Source organism: Rhinoderma darwinii, chromosome 6 (assembly GCF_050947455.1).
Source record: "Rhinoderma darwinii isolate aRhiDar2 chromosome 6, aRhiDar2.hap1, whole genome shotgun sequence".
In the NCBI taxonomy this organism is placed as follows: Eukaryota; Metazoa; Chordata; class Amphibia; order Anura; family Rhinodermatidae; genus Rhinoderma; species Rhinoderma darwinii.
Window position 1 is genome coordinate 66,813,868 of NC_134692.1, and position 12,821 is coordinate 66,826,688.

At 38.8% G+C, this 12,821-nt stretch overlaps 1 protein-coding gene across 1 annotated transcript; it reads left to right on the forward strand.

Moving 5' to 3' along the window:
• Positions 1 to 11,476: 11,476 nt before the first annotated feature.
• LOC142656352 (olfactory receptor 2B2-like) lies at positions 11,477 to 12,400 on the forward strand. Its single transcript, XM_075831257.1, has one exon. The coding sequence runs from the start codon at positions 11,477 to 11,479 to the stop codon at positions 12,398 to 12,400; it is 924 nt and encodes a 307-aa protein (XP_075687372.1).
• Positions 12,401 to 12,821: the final 421 nt, after the last annotated feature.

A 12,821-nucleotide genomic window follows, 5' to 3' on the forward strand; every position in this document is an offset into this window, starting at 1 on the left:
CCCCTTCGTGCACCACAACTTAATAGAATGTCGTGCAGGGGGATGTATAGAGCGGGCTCACGCGCTGAGCCCGTGCCATGCGTTGCGGGTGTCAGTTGTGTATTATGGCTGGTTCAAGTCCCCTAGTAGGACTAATAAAATGTGTAAAAAAAAATAATGAAATAAAGTTATTATTACTGAAAAAAAATTAATAATTATTTAAAGTCCAAAAGAAAACCCTTTTCCCATTTTTTCGCTAAAGCAATGTAAAAAATAAAAAAATACACAAAATTGATATAGCTGCGTCCGTCAAAATCGGAACTATTACAATATACCGTTATTTAACTCGCATGGTGAACGCTGGAATTGAAAACGCCCAAATCGCTGTTTTTTGGTCACCTTAGCTGTAAAAAAAATGTAAATAAAAAATGCTTAAAAAGTTGTACGTACCAAAAAATGATACAAATAAAAACTGCAGTAGCTCCCGCAAGAAATAAAGCCTCACACCACTCTATTGACGGAAAAATAAAAACTTTATGGCTCTTGGAAGGCGGAGAGCGAAAAATCAAAAGCAAAAAGCAAAAGTGGATCAGTCCAGAAAGGGTTAATTCATTTCTAATAAAAAAAACATTTATGACCACATGTGGGGTATTGCCGTACTCGGGAGAAATTGCTTTACAAATGTTGAGGTGCCTTTTCCTCCTTTATTCTTTGTGAAAATGAAAAAAACCTCAATATTTTAATGGAAATAATGTTGATATTCACTTTCACGGCTTAATTCTAATAAATTCTGCAAAAGACCTGTGGGGTCTAAATGCTCACTATACACCTAGATAGATTCCTTAAGTGGTGAAGTTTCATAAATGGGGTAACTTTTGTTGTTTTCCACTGTTTTGGTACCTCAGGGGCTTTGCAAATACGACATGGCACCCGAAAACCATTTCAGCTAAATTTGAGCTCCAAAAGCCAAATAGTGCTCCTTCCCTTCTAAGCCTCACTGTGCGTCCAAACAGTAGTTTATTACCACATATGGGGTATTTACGTAATTGGGAGAAATTGCTTTACAAATGCTGGGGCGTTTTTTGCTCCTTTATTTCTTGTAAAAATAAAACTTTCTACGTTATCTCAGAAAAAAAGTAGATTTTCATCTTCACAGACTAATTCAAATACATTTAGCAGAAAAACGGCAGGGTCAAAATGCTAACTATACCCCTAGATAAATTCAGTGATGGGTGTAGTTTCCAAAATGGGGTCACTTTTTTTTACTGTTTTGGCACCACAAGACCACTTCAAACCTGACATGGTGCCTAAAATATATTTTTAAAAAAAGGAGGCCCCAAAATCCTCTAGGTGCCCTTTGCTTCTGAAGCCGATGTTTCAGTCTATTAGCACACTAGGGCCACATGTGGGATATTTCTGAAAACGTCACAATCTGGGCAATATATATTGAGTTGAATTTCTCATGTAAAACCTGTGTTACAGAAAAAAAACTGTATTACAAATGATTTTTGGCAAAAAAATAAATAATTTTTTACATTTCACCTCTACTTTGCTTTAATTCCTGAGAACCGCCTATGGGGTTAAAACACTTTCTGAATGCTGTTTTCCATACTTTGAGGGGTGTAGTTTCCAAAATGTTGTGATTTATGGGGACAATATGAGAAATTGCTGCTAAAGTTCTAAGCCTTGTAATGTCCTGGAAAAATAAAACGATGCAAACATAAAATACACATATGGAATATATGAAATAGTAACTATTTTGTGTGGTATTACTGTCTGTCTTACAAGCAGATACATTTAATTTTAGAAAAATACAAATTTTAGCAAATTTTCTCAACATTTTGGTGTTCTTCACACATAAATATTGAATTTATCGACTAAATTTTTTACAAACATAAAGTACAATATGTCACGAGAAATCAATCTCAGAATTACTTGGATAGGTAAAAGCATTCCCAAGTTATTACTACATAAGGTAACACATGACAGATTTAAAAAAATTGGCTTCGTCCTTAAAGCCAAAACAGGCTCAATCCTGAGGGGCTTAATAATTCTAGAGTGTAACTCATCTGGTCCCGCGGCCTTGTGTACATTTATTTTATTTTATTTAGCTTGAACCATATCTACATTCAGCCAATTCAGTATGTCAACTGATATATTAACAGCACTGGCACCGGCTACATCAGCTGCTCTTTCTTCTGTTGTATATACAGAACTAAAGAACCCATTTAGTAACTCTGCCTTCTCTTGATCCCCTGTGATCAACTCCCCATTATCACTATTTAGGGGTCCTAGATGTTCAGACCTTGGCTTTTTTGCATTTACATACTTGAAGAATTTTTGGGGATTTGTTTTACTTTCCTTGGCCACCTGCCGTTCATTTTGTATTTTTGCTGATTTTATTACATTTTTATAGATTTTATTAAGCTCTTTATAATTTACAAAGGCTACAGCTGTACCCTCAGATTTATATTTTTCAAATGCCCTTTTTTATTGTCATATATTGCCCTTTTTACGCAAGGTGTAAGCCATGTGGGGTTTCATTTTAGTCGTTTATACTTGTTACCTATAGGAATAAATTTTGCACTATAATTACCCAAAATAGACTTTATAAAATCTCCCATTTATCATTTGTACCATTATTTGACATTAGTTCTTCCCAGTCTATATCCTGAATATCAGCCCTCATCTTGGGGAAATTGGACTTCTTAAAATTAAGTGTTTTTGCCCTCCAAGCCTGTGTTTGTTTTTTACAGTATAGGTAAAATATAACTATATTGTGATCACTGTTACCGAGGTTTTTATGAACATTAACATTCCTAACAAGCTCAGCATTATTAGAAGTGACCAGATCCAACAGAGCTTCACCTCTAGTCTGGTCTTCCACAAACTGGCCCATAAAATTTTTCGCCAACAGGTTGAGGAAATTTCTCCCCTTTGCAGTTGAAGCCGAACCATGATGCCAATTAATATGCCGGTAATTAAAATCTCCCATTATCACTACAGTGAAAGCCTGTGCAGCCCGCTCCATTTGTTTATATTGCTGATCATCGATCTCCTCAGTTATATTGGGGGGTCTATAGATTACATCAAAAGTAGTAATTTTTTCAGCATTTACCTCCCTTTGTAATTCCACCCACAAGGTTTCAACCTCCTCACAGTCTTCACCCACTATTGTCTCTTTCACACTCGCCTTCATATCCCTTCTCACATACAAACATACACCACCACCTTTCCTATTTGTCCTGTTTTTCCGAAACAGTGTAAAACCCTGTAGATTTCCAGCCCAGTCATGTGAAGGGTCTAGCCATGTTTCAGCAACACCAACTATATTCATATGTTCCTCCTGTACCAAGGCCTCAGCTCCCCCATTTTGCTTGCTAGACTTCTGGCATTTGTGAACATACACTTTAACTTGCCTTTCAATTTTTCACTTTCAGTATCAGAAATGTGATTATTTGACATTATTTGGACATTTTTGTTTTCATTGCTGTTTTGTAACAATATGATCTCCATATCCTGTTGTCTAGTCTTCTCCCCACAGTATATTTCTCCCCCACCAATTTAGTCTGACCTCTCTCTAACATGACTACCCCTTTATTTTCTACATTGACCTCCCTCCTCACCCCTAGTTTAAATACTCCACCCCCCCAGCTAGAATTCTCAGTGAAAATCATCTGCAGAATACAGTTTGTACCCCAATGAAAAGTCAGCTCAGTGCTCTAGGAACCCAAAGCCTTCTCCTCTACACCAAGATTTAAGCTATGCATTTAACGCTCTGAGCTCCCGTTGTCTTTCCTGTGATGCACATGGCACAGGCAGTATTCCTGAGAACACTACCTTGGAGGTTCTTCCCTTCAGCTTGTAGCCTAGTTCTTTAAAATGATTCTTAAGGCTCCTCCACCTACCATGTATTCTGTTGTTGGTTCCCACATGGACCACGACAGCTGGATCATCACCAGCCCCTCCCAGTAATTTATCCACTCGTTCCACCACATGCCGAACCCTGGCACCAGGGAGACAGCAAACCTTTCTGTTGAGGTGGTCTTGGCAACAAATTATTCTATCCGTCTTCCTGATTATAGAATCCCCTACAACTACTAATTGTCTAGCCTTACCTGCATTACCATCCCGCCCACTACTAGCTGGGCTGTACTCCCAGCTGTTAGGGAGATCAGTATTCACTTGTGGTGCCATTTCTGATTCTGACACACTCGCATTATCACCCAATTTGGCAATTTTGCTTGGATCATCAGAAACAGGATTGGCCTTCCTTTTCTTGAACCCCTTCATACTGCCCCTAACTACATTAATCCAGTTACTTGCCTGGTCCTGCTGACCCATGTCTTAACCCTTCAGATCTACCCCACTAACTGCTTGCTCAGTGAGCAGCATGCTCCGCTCAAGATTGTCTATCGCCCTCAGTGATGCATTTTTCTCCTCCAGATCTCTAATGCGAGCTTCTAGGTGAACAACATGCTCACATCTGCCACAGAGTTATTCACCCTAGAACTCTGGCTCCAGTCATGCATACATATGGCAAACTGTGCACAGTAGAAAACATCCAATCTTGCTGTCCATTATCCCGGTTACAAAAGAACTGTGAACAATTGTTAAAGAAAACAAGAAGAGTACTTACTGAGACTTTAACTCCTCTTTTTATCTCTGGTGTAGTAACTCCACTTGATCCACAAGTCACTTAATTTAGCAAGGCCAAAACAGAGCAAGCTCAACTGAGGCCTGCTGGCTAATTTATACCAACTGAGAGCAGTTAACCCTTCCCCCTAGTCAGCTGCACAGCAGCACAGAAGCTAAGAAGGAAAAAAAGGGTTTTAAATTGTGTCAGTTTTACAAACTTCTATTAGCAAGCACTCAATTCATATACAAAACACAGTACCCAACACAGTATCCCACACAAGAACACAACAAGTCAATCCGGTTTAGTAACTCTACTTGATCCACAAGCCACTTAATTTAGCCAGGTAAAAACAGAGCATGTGTCACTTCATGTGATAATAACTGTGGATTGCTTTCATTTCTTCAAGTGATTCTGAGATTGTTTTCTCGTGACACATTGAACTTTAAGTTAGTGGTAAAATTTGGTTGATATATTCAGTGTTTATTTCTTCAAAATAAAATTTTTCTAAGTTTTAAAGTTTCTACTTTTAAAACCGATAGTAATACCACACAAAATAGTGATTAGTTAACATTTCCCATATGTCTACTTTATGTTGGCACTGTTTTTTGAACATTCTTTTATTTTTCCAGGACGTTACAAGGCTTAGAACTTTAGCAGCAATTTCTCACATTTTCTAGAAAATGTCAAAAGGCTATTTTTTCAGGGACCAGTTCAGTTCTGAAGTGGCTTTGAGGGCCTTATATATTAGAAACCCCCTATATACACCCCATTGTAAAACTGCACCCCTCAAAGTACTCAGAACAGCATTTAGAAAGTTTCTTAACTCATTTGGTGTTTCACAGGAATTAAAGCGGAGTTGAAATTTACAAATTATTTTTTTATTGCAGAAATGCTGTTTTATTTCATTTTTTTTCTGTAACGTAGAACGTTTTACTAGAGAAACGAAATTCATTATTTATTGCCCAGATTCTGCAGTTTTTGAAATATCTCACATGTGGCCTTAGGGTATGTTCACACGCAAACTCAAAAACGTCTCAAAATACAGAGCTGTTTTCAAGGGAAAAGAGCTCCTGATTTTCAGACGTTATTTAAGCAACTCACGATTTTCGCTGCGTTTTTCGCAGCGTTTTTTATGGCCTTTTTTGTTAGCTTTTTCCGATAGAGTCAATGAAAAATGCCTCCAAAAACGTCCCAAGAAGAGACCTGTACTACTTTTTTGCTGCCGTTTTTTTTATGCGTAAAAAAACGCTCCTTCAGAACAGAACTCCATTTTCCCATTGAAATCAATGGGCAGATGTTTGGAGGCGTTCTGCTTCCGATTTTTCTGCCGTTTTTCGAGCGTTTATGGCCCGAAAAACGGCCGAAAATAAGTTGTGTGAACATACCCTTAGTGTGCAAATGGACTGAAACACCGACCTCAGAAGCAAAGGAGCACCTAGTGGATTTTGGGGTCTCCATTTTATTAGAATATATTTTAGGCCCCATGTCAGGATTGAAGAGCTTTTGTGGTGACAAAACCGTGTAAACTCCATAAAGACATAATTTGGCAAACTACACCCCTCAAGGAATTTATGAAGGGGTATAGTGAGCTTTTTTTAACCCACAATTTAGTGGAATTAGGATGCAAAAATGAAAATCTAATTTTTTTCCAATAAAATTTAGAAATCTTCAATATTTATAAGGCATAAAGGAGAAAAACCACCACAACATTTGAAAAACAGTTTCTCCTGATTACGGCAATACCCCACATGTGGTGGTAAACTGCTGTTTGGACACACAGTAAGGCTCAGAAGGGAAGGAGCACCATTTAGGTCTTTTTAGCTCATGTTTTCCTGGAATGGTTTTTGGTTTCCATGTTATATTTGCAAAGCCCCTGCAGGACCTAAACAGTGGAAATCCCCCAAAAGTGACCCCATTTGGGAAACTACACCCCTGAATGAATTTATCGAGGGGTATAGTGAGCATTTTGATCCCACAAGTATTTTGCTGAATTTAGTGGAATTATGCTGTGAAATTGAAAATTACATTTTCTCTGACAAAACATGGACATTTTCAATTTTTACAAGTAATAAAGTAGAAAAAGAACCACAACATTTGAAAAGCAATTTCTCCCGATTACGGCAATAACCAATATGGGGTCAGAAACTGCTGTTTGGGCACACGGCATGGCTCAGAAAGGCAGGAGCGCTATATGGCATTCAGATTTAGCTGGCTTGGTTTTTGTGCGCCATGTTGCATTTGCAAAACCCTGAGGTACCAGAGTAGAGTGGAAGCCCCCAAGAAGTGACCCCATTTTAGAAACTACACCCCTCAAGGCATTTATCATTTTCCCGGACATATGACATCACTCAGAAGTGAAGAGCACCATGCACATTTGAGGTCTATTCTGGTGATTTTCAGAGCATTGGCCCACAATTGCAGGGTTCTGAGGTCAAATAGTAAAACAAACCCCCAAGGAGTGATGACTATTTTGGAAACTACACCCCTTAAGGCATTTTAAGGGGAGTAGTGAGCATTTTGACCCACAGGTGTTTTGTCATTAGAAATTAATGCGCAGGGGATGGTGCAAAGTGAAAATTTAAATTTTCCACTGATATGCCATTTTAGTGCACAATATGTTGTGCCCAGTTTGTGCCACCGTAGACAAATACCTCATAAAATATTAAGCAGGTTCTCCCGGGTAATGCAATACCATATCTGTGGATGTAAACTGCTGTTTAGGCACCCTGTAGGGTTCAGAAGGGAGGGAGCGCCATTTGACTTTTGGAGCACAGATTTTGCTTGGTAGTTTTTCTGTTTGGCGTCTTACTGGTATTTCAGTTTATAATATGGGGCAAATGTAAGCTGTGCGGGATACATCCGGGCATAATAAGAGGGTATAATACTGCAGTAAATAAATAATAATTCATAGATATCCGGCCGGTGTCGCACTGATAAATGGTGCCCAAGCTTATCCGCTTTTGGAATGCTCTGCACATTTTGTGTTGTCATATTCTGAGAGCCAGAACTTTAAAAAAAATTCTCCACCTGAGCTGTGGGGGCTTATTTGATGTGGGACAATCTTTAGTTTTCATTGGTACCATTTTGGGGTACACGCTATTTTTTTATCGCTTTTTATTCCATTATTTGGCAAGCAAGGTGACCAAAACCAGCAATCCTGACATGTTTTTTTTGTTTTATTATTTTTACGTTGTTCACCGTGGGCTATAAATTAAAATTTTACATTATTCTGCGGTTCAATAAGATTACTGCGATACCAAATGTATATCGGTTTTTTTAAGTTATGCAACGACTGCACAATAAAATCTCTTTTTTTTTGTCACCATATTCTGAGAGCCATAACTTTTTATTTTTCAGTCAAAAAACCTGTGTAAGGGCTTGTTTTTTACGGGACTGGTTGTAGTTTTCATTAGTACTGTTTTAAGCTACATGCAACTTTTTGATCACTTTCACTTTTTATTCCATGTTTTGGGAGGTGTGGTGATAAAAGAAATAGCGACTCTGGCATTGATTTTTATTTTTTTTATTGCGGTGTTAATCGTACAGGAAAAATATCATTATACTTTTATATTTGGGTCGTTACGGATGCGGAGATACCAAATACGTGTTATTTTTTTTTCATTTTTCATTTTTTTCCTATAATAAAGGACTTATTATAGGAAAAAAGGCAGTGTTTGTTTTTAAGAACTTGAAACTTTTATTTTTACACTTTTATTCAACATTTTTATTAACTTTTTTCAACTTTTTTTTGCCCCACTAGGGGACATGAGGGCCTGCAATTCCGATCTTTTCTGCAATGCATTAGAGCTGTCAGTCATTCACTGACAGCAAGCCTATTAGGCCCCGTCTCTGGACGGGGCCTAATAGGCTATCGTATGTGGCAGACCAGTAGGTCATTTTTAGGCCTCCAGTTGCAATAGTAACAATCGGCATCCATATGATCGGCATCCCCACGATCAGCATCCTCACGATGCTGATCACTACAAACCACTAAGATGCTGCAATCGCTTTTGATCGAGGCATCTACGGGGTTGATGGCAGGGATCGGAGCTAGCTCCCTTAACTGCCATTACAGCACGGTGTCAGCTGTAACATACAGCTGACATCCGCGGCTGATGTCGCAGGCTCAGCTCCTAAGCCTGCTCCATCTCTATTTTGCGGCTGTTAGCCTTTTAGGGCCGCCTCTGGGCAGGACCTAGCAGGCTTCCATACTTGGCAGACAGGAGGCCATTGTTTGGCCTCCTGTCTGCCAGAGCAGTCATCAGAACCCCGCGATTGCATTGCAGGGTTCCGGTCTTCTAGGAAACACGATAGATGCAGCGCTCGCTCTTGAGCGCTGCATCTAAGACGTTAATCGGCCGGATTGGAGACTAGCTCCAGTCCGGGGCTTGCCCCAGGGTGTCAGCTGTAATATGCAGCTGACACCCGTTCGCGATGGTGCTTCTGAGCCCGCATCAGCAACACAACATACCAATACTGGGGCGCTACTTCACATCTTGGGCCATACCAACACTCTCCTAAATATTAGCTAGGCTTAGCCAGGTCTTATGTTAAATACCTAATGCACTAGTCACTTTAAGTAAGCATAAGCTTCTACACTGAGCTTCCTACACTTTGTCTCTGTGCTATCCTGACCTATGCCTACCTATGTAGATATATCCCATATTGGAGTTAACATTAATCTGATCTTTCATGCTATATACAAATATGTGTACATATCTGTGATTAATGTATATATTGGTGATCCAGATACAGATTTGTTTTAGATTCTCTGTTTTTTGTTGTTATTAATAAAGATTGTCTATTTTTCATACTCGATAACTATGGACTCTTTTGTTCTCTAGTTTGTATACCAATACGTTGTGTTGCGTTAAGTCCTTAACAACAACAACAACGTACTGGATGTCGTTAAGAGGTTAAATACAGTGTTGCTTCACATTATAATCTAAACTGACAGTCAATTCATTGTTTGCAGCACTGCTATCATGTAAATATAGAAAGGGAGAAAAAAAAGGAAGTGGTGCTCCTCTAAGATAATATTGTTTTGTGCATAACATATACAGAGTAGGTATCCTTAAAATTGACTCACCTAGTGCAGTTGTGCTGTTGTAGGCACAACACTACTGCATTGCATCTGTGGGTCTATGTAGTATCATTAAAGGCCGACTGCCACCCTCTGCAGTCCCTTGGAGGATAAGTCCTTGGTCCAGGGATGAAGATATTTTTCAGAAGAAGGAAGAAAAGTACATGCAGTGTTCTGGTCACGGTTTCCTGGCTGCTAGTTATTACTTAGACATAGATTTTCATAAGATTGTTTTTACCAAACCGGTCCCTTCATCAGGTTAGGTCAGACATATAATTGTGAAACAGCAAATGCAACAATATGACAAATATTTTACAACCCTCACTTAAGATTATACCGGTTGAAAAAAAATGTGGAATACTTAAGCCCCCCGAAAAATATATATTTTTTTACATATATATCGGAGATACCATATCTATAAGACTAAGGCTCCTATAGCTACACCGCTGGATAGAATTTGATGCATTGTCTCAGCAGACAGTATTATACATGATAGGCTGAGATACAGGGCCCAGCAGACAGTATCACACATGGTAGGCTTAGATACAGGGCTCCAGCAGACATTATCACACATGATAGACTTAGGGCTCATTCAGACGAGTGTGATTCTCGTCCATGTGCTTGGCATTGAAACAACACACAGCATACAGTATATGGTAAGCTTAGATACAGGGCCATCAAATAGAATCAGACATGGGCCATGTATCTAAGAATACCATGTGATACACTTAGATACAGGATCCATGTGTAACATGGTCTGTTAGATCCTGTATCTAAGCTTTCCACAAGGCACGCTCAGATACAGGACCCCAGCAGACCATAACGTTATTTACCCTCCTCTTCGGCTCCATGTGCAGCGGATGTCCCGACACCATCTAGCGTCTTGACATCATCTGCGGCGCACAGCGTCCTGACGTCATGACACGAGAACACGTCAGGACTTCCGCTGCGTCGGGAAGGACGATGAGTAAGTATGTGTCATTTCTATAGTAACAGGGGCCCGTGTATTTTATTACATAAGTCCCAGTTACTATAGTAACTTTTATAGATGCAGTGCAGGCGGCCCTGTTTGCAATTGCGAGACGAATGTGGCAGTCGCCAGTTATCCGGGGCACTGGGCCAAGGATACGGGGCTTGGGCCCCCAAAGCCTGGAGCTAGCGACGCCCATGCAGCCACCTATCTCACAAGTTCACAGCAATCTATAACCCTACTTGAAAGTTCCCCTCATTAAAAGCAATCCACAGAGCCCAGTATCCCTCACATGCTGACAATGACTGACATTGTGTGAATAACTGTCAGACTCACGTCTATTGCATTACCAGGGTATGAACCATTCCATGTCTGTCCCACCACAGTCAATGTGATAAGTCTTCACTGCTATCTTCTCTTCTCACCCGCTGAAAAAGCATCCTGCCCCTAAATGTAATTCAGAAGCTAAGCTGGCAGTGGAAGCTGTTTTTTTAAATCAAGTATTTTTTTTTATTATTACAGATTAACAATGAAACCTCCCCCCCCCCCCCCCCGAATCCCCCTGCTCACAAACAAAAGTTGTACAATGGATGTTTGGCAGTGGAAGCTGTTTAGTGGAAGGAGAGAGCAGAGGAGTGGACATGCGGGACACAAGCCTGGACTAAAAACTAGCGCAATTCAGTTAACAAATTTGGAACAAGTTGCAAATATGTCTTCTTTACATAATGTCTAATATGAATGTTCATAAATAATATTTGCCTTGAAATTACCTTTACCAAATATTTTTCCTTTTTCTTTTTTCAGAATGCTTTGGAAAAATGACACATTAGTCAACGAATTTATCCTTCTTGGACTTTCCAGGCAACCTAAGATACAAATTTCACTTTTTATTGTTTTTGCGTTAGTGTATACAGTTATTTTGATTGGAAACATTCTTATCATTATTCTAGTCCTAATAGATGCCAACCTTCACACACCAATGTATTTCTTCCTCTCCAACCTCTCTCTGCTGGATCTTTGCTATTCTACTTCAACTGTGCCAAGAATGCTAAAGGATTTATTGTCAGTAAATAAAACCATCTCTTATAGTGAGTGTGCAGCACAAATGTATATATCTCTATCTTTAGGAGAAAGTGAATGCATTCTGCTAGCCATTATGGCTTATGATCGTTATGTGGCTATATGTTTCCCGCTGCATTACACTACTATTATCAGTAAGATGGTCTGTATTAGACTGGCAATTGGTACATGGATATGTGGGTTCCTGCTGTCTATTTCCCATGTTACTCTCACGCTTAATGTTGACCTGTGCGGACACAATGAAATAAATCACTTTTTATGTGAAGTACCAGAAATATTGTCACTAGGGTGTGAAAATATTATGTTTGTAGAATTAATTATTTTTATTGTTGGTGTAATTATTCTCATGACGCCTGTAACATTTATTGTAATCTCTTATATTAATATAATTGTAAATATTTTAAAAATTGCATCATCATCTGGACAGAGGAAGGCTTTTTCTACATGTGGATCTCATATGATGGTTGTGACTGTATTTTATGGATCAGCAATGGCTGCCTACATGAAACCAAGGTCGAGTTCTCAACCAGGAACTGACAAAATGATTGCTATATTTTATTTCATTGTTACACCAATGTTAAATCCCATGATTTACACACTTAGAAATAATGACGTGAAAGCAGCATTTCAAAAATTGATAAAAAAGTAATAGTTTGTGAGAATATAGTATCTGGAAATAATACTACTATTTTATTATGATTAGAGATGAGCAAATTGATTCTACATGAATCAAATTAACTATGAATTTCCCAAAAGTTTCAGATATTAGTGGACATTGCTATGAGTGCTTCCGCAGCTATGCAATTCTCACATTGATTTGTGAATCATCAATCTTCACATCATTCATAAATATTCTTCAATAATATTAATCTTAGACTACCTCAAAGTTTTATACATTTTAGGGTAATTTTCGATTAATTTATTTGGACCTAATCGAGTCATCTCTGATTTTGATTGACATTACTACAAATACTATTATTACTATTATTTAAAGCGATCCTCCAGTCCCCACAAAAAAAAAGTTACCTTAGTAAAATTAATTTTAGCTTACCTAGTGTGCATCCGGTTGA

Excerpts from the sequence above, each read along its gene's own strand:
- LOC142656352 (XM_075831257.1), top strand. The coding sequence starts at position 11,477 with ATGCTTTGGAAAAATGACACATTAGTCAACGAATTTATCCTTCTTGGA.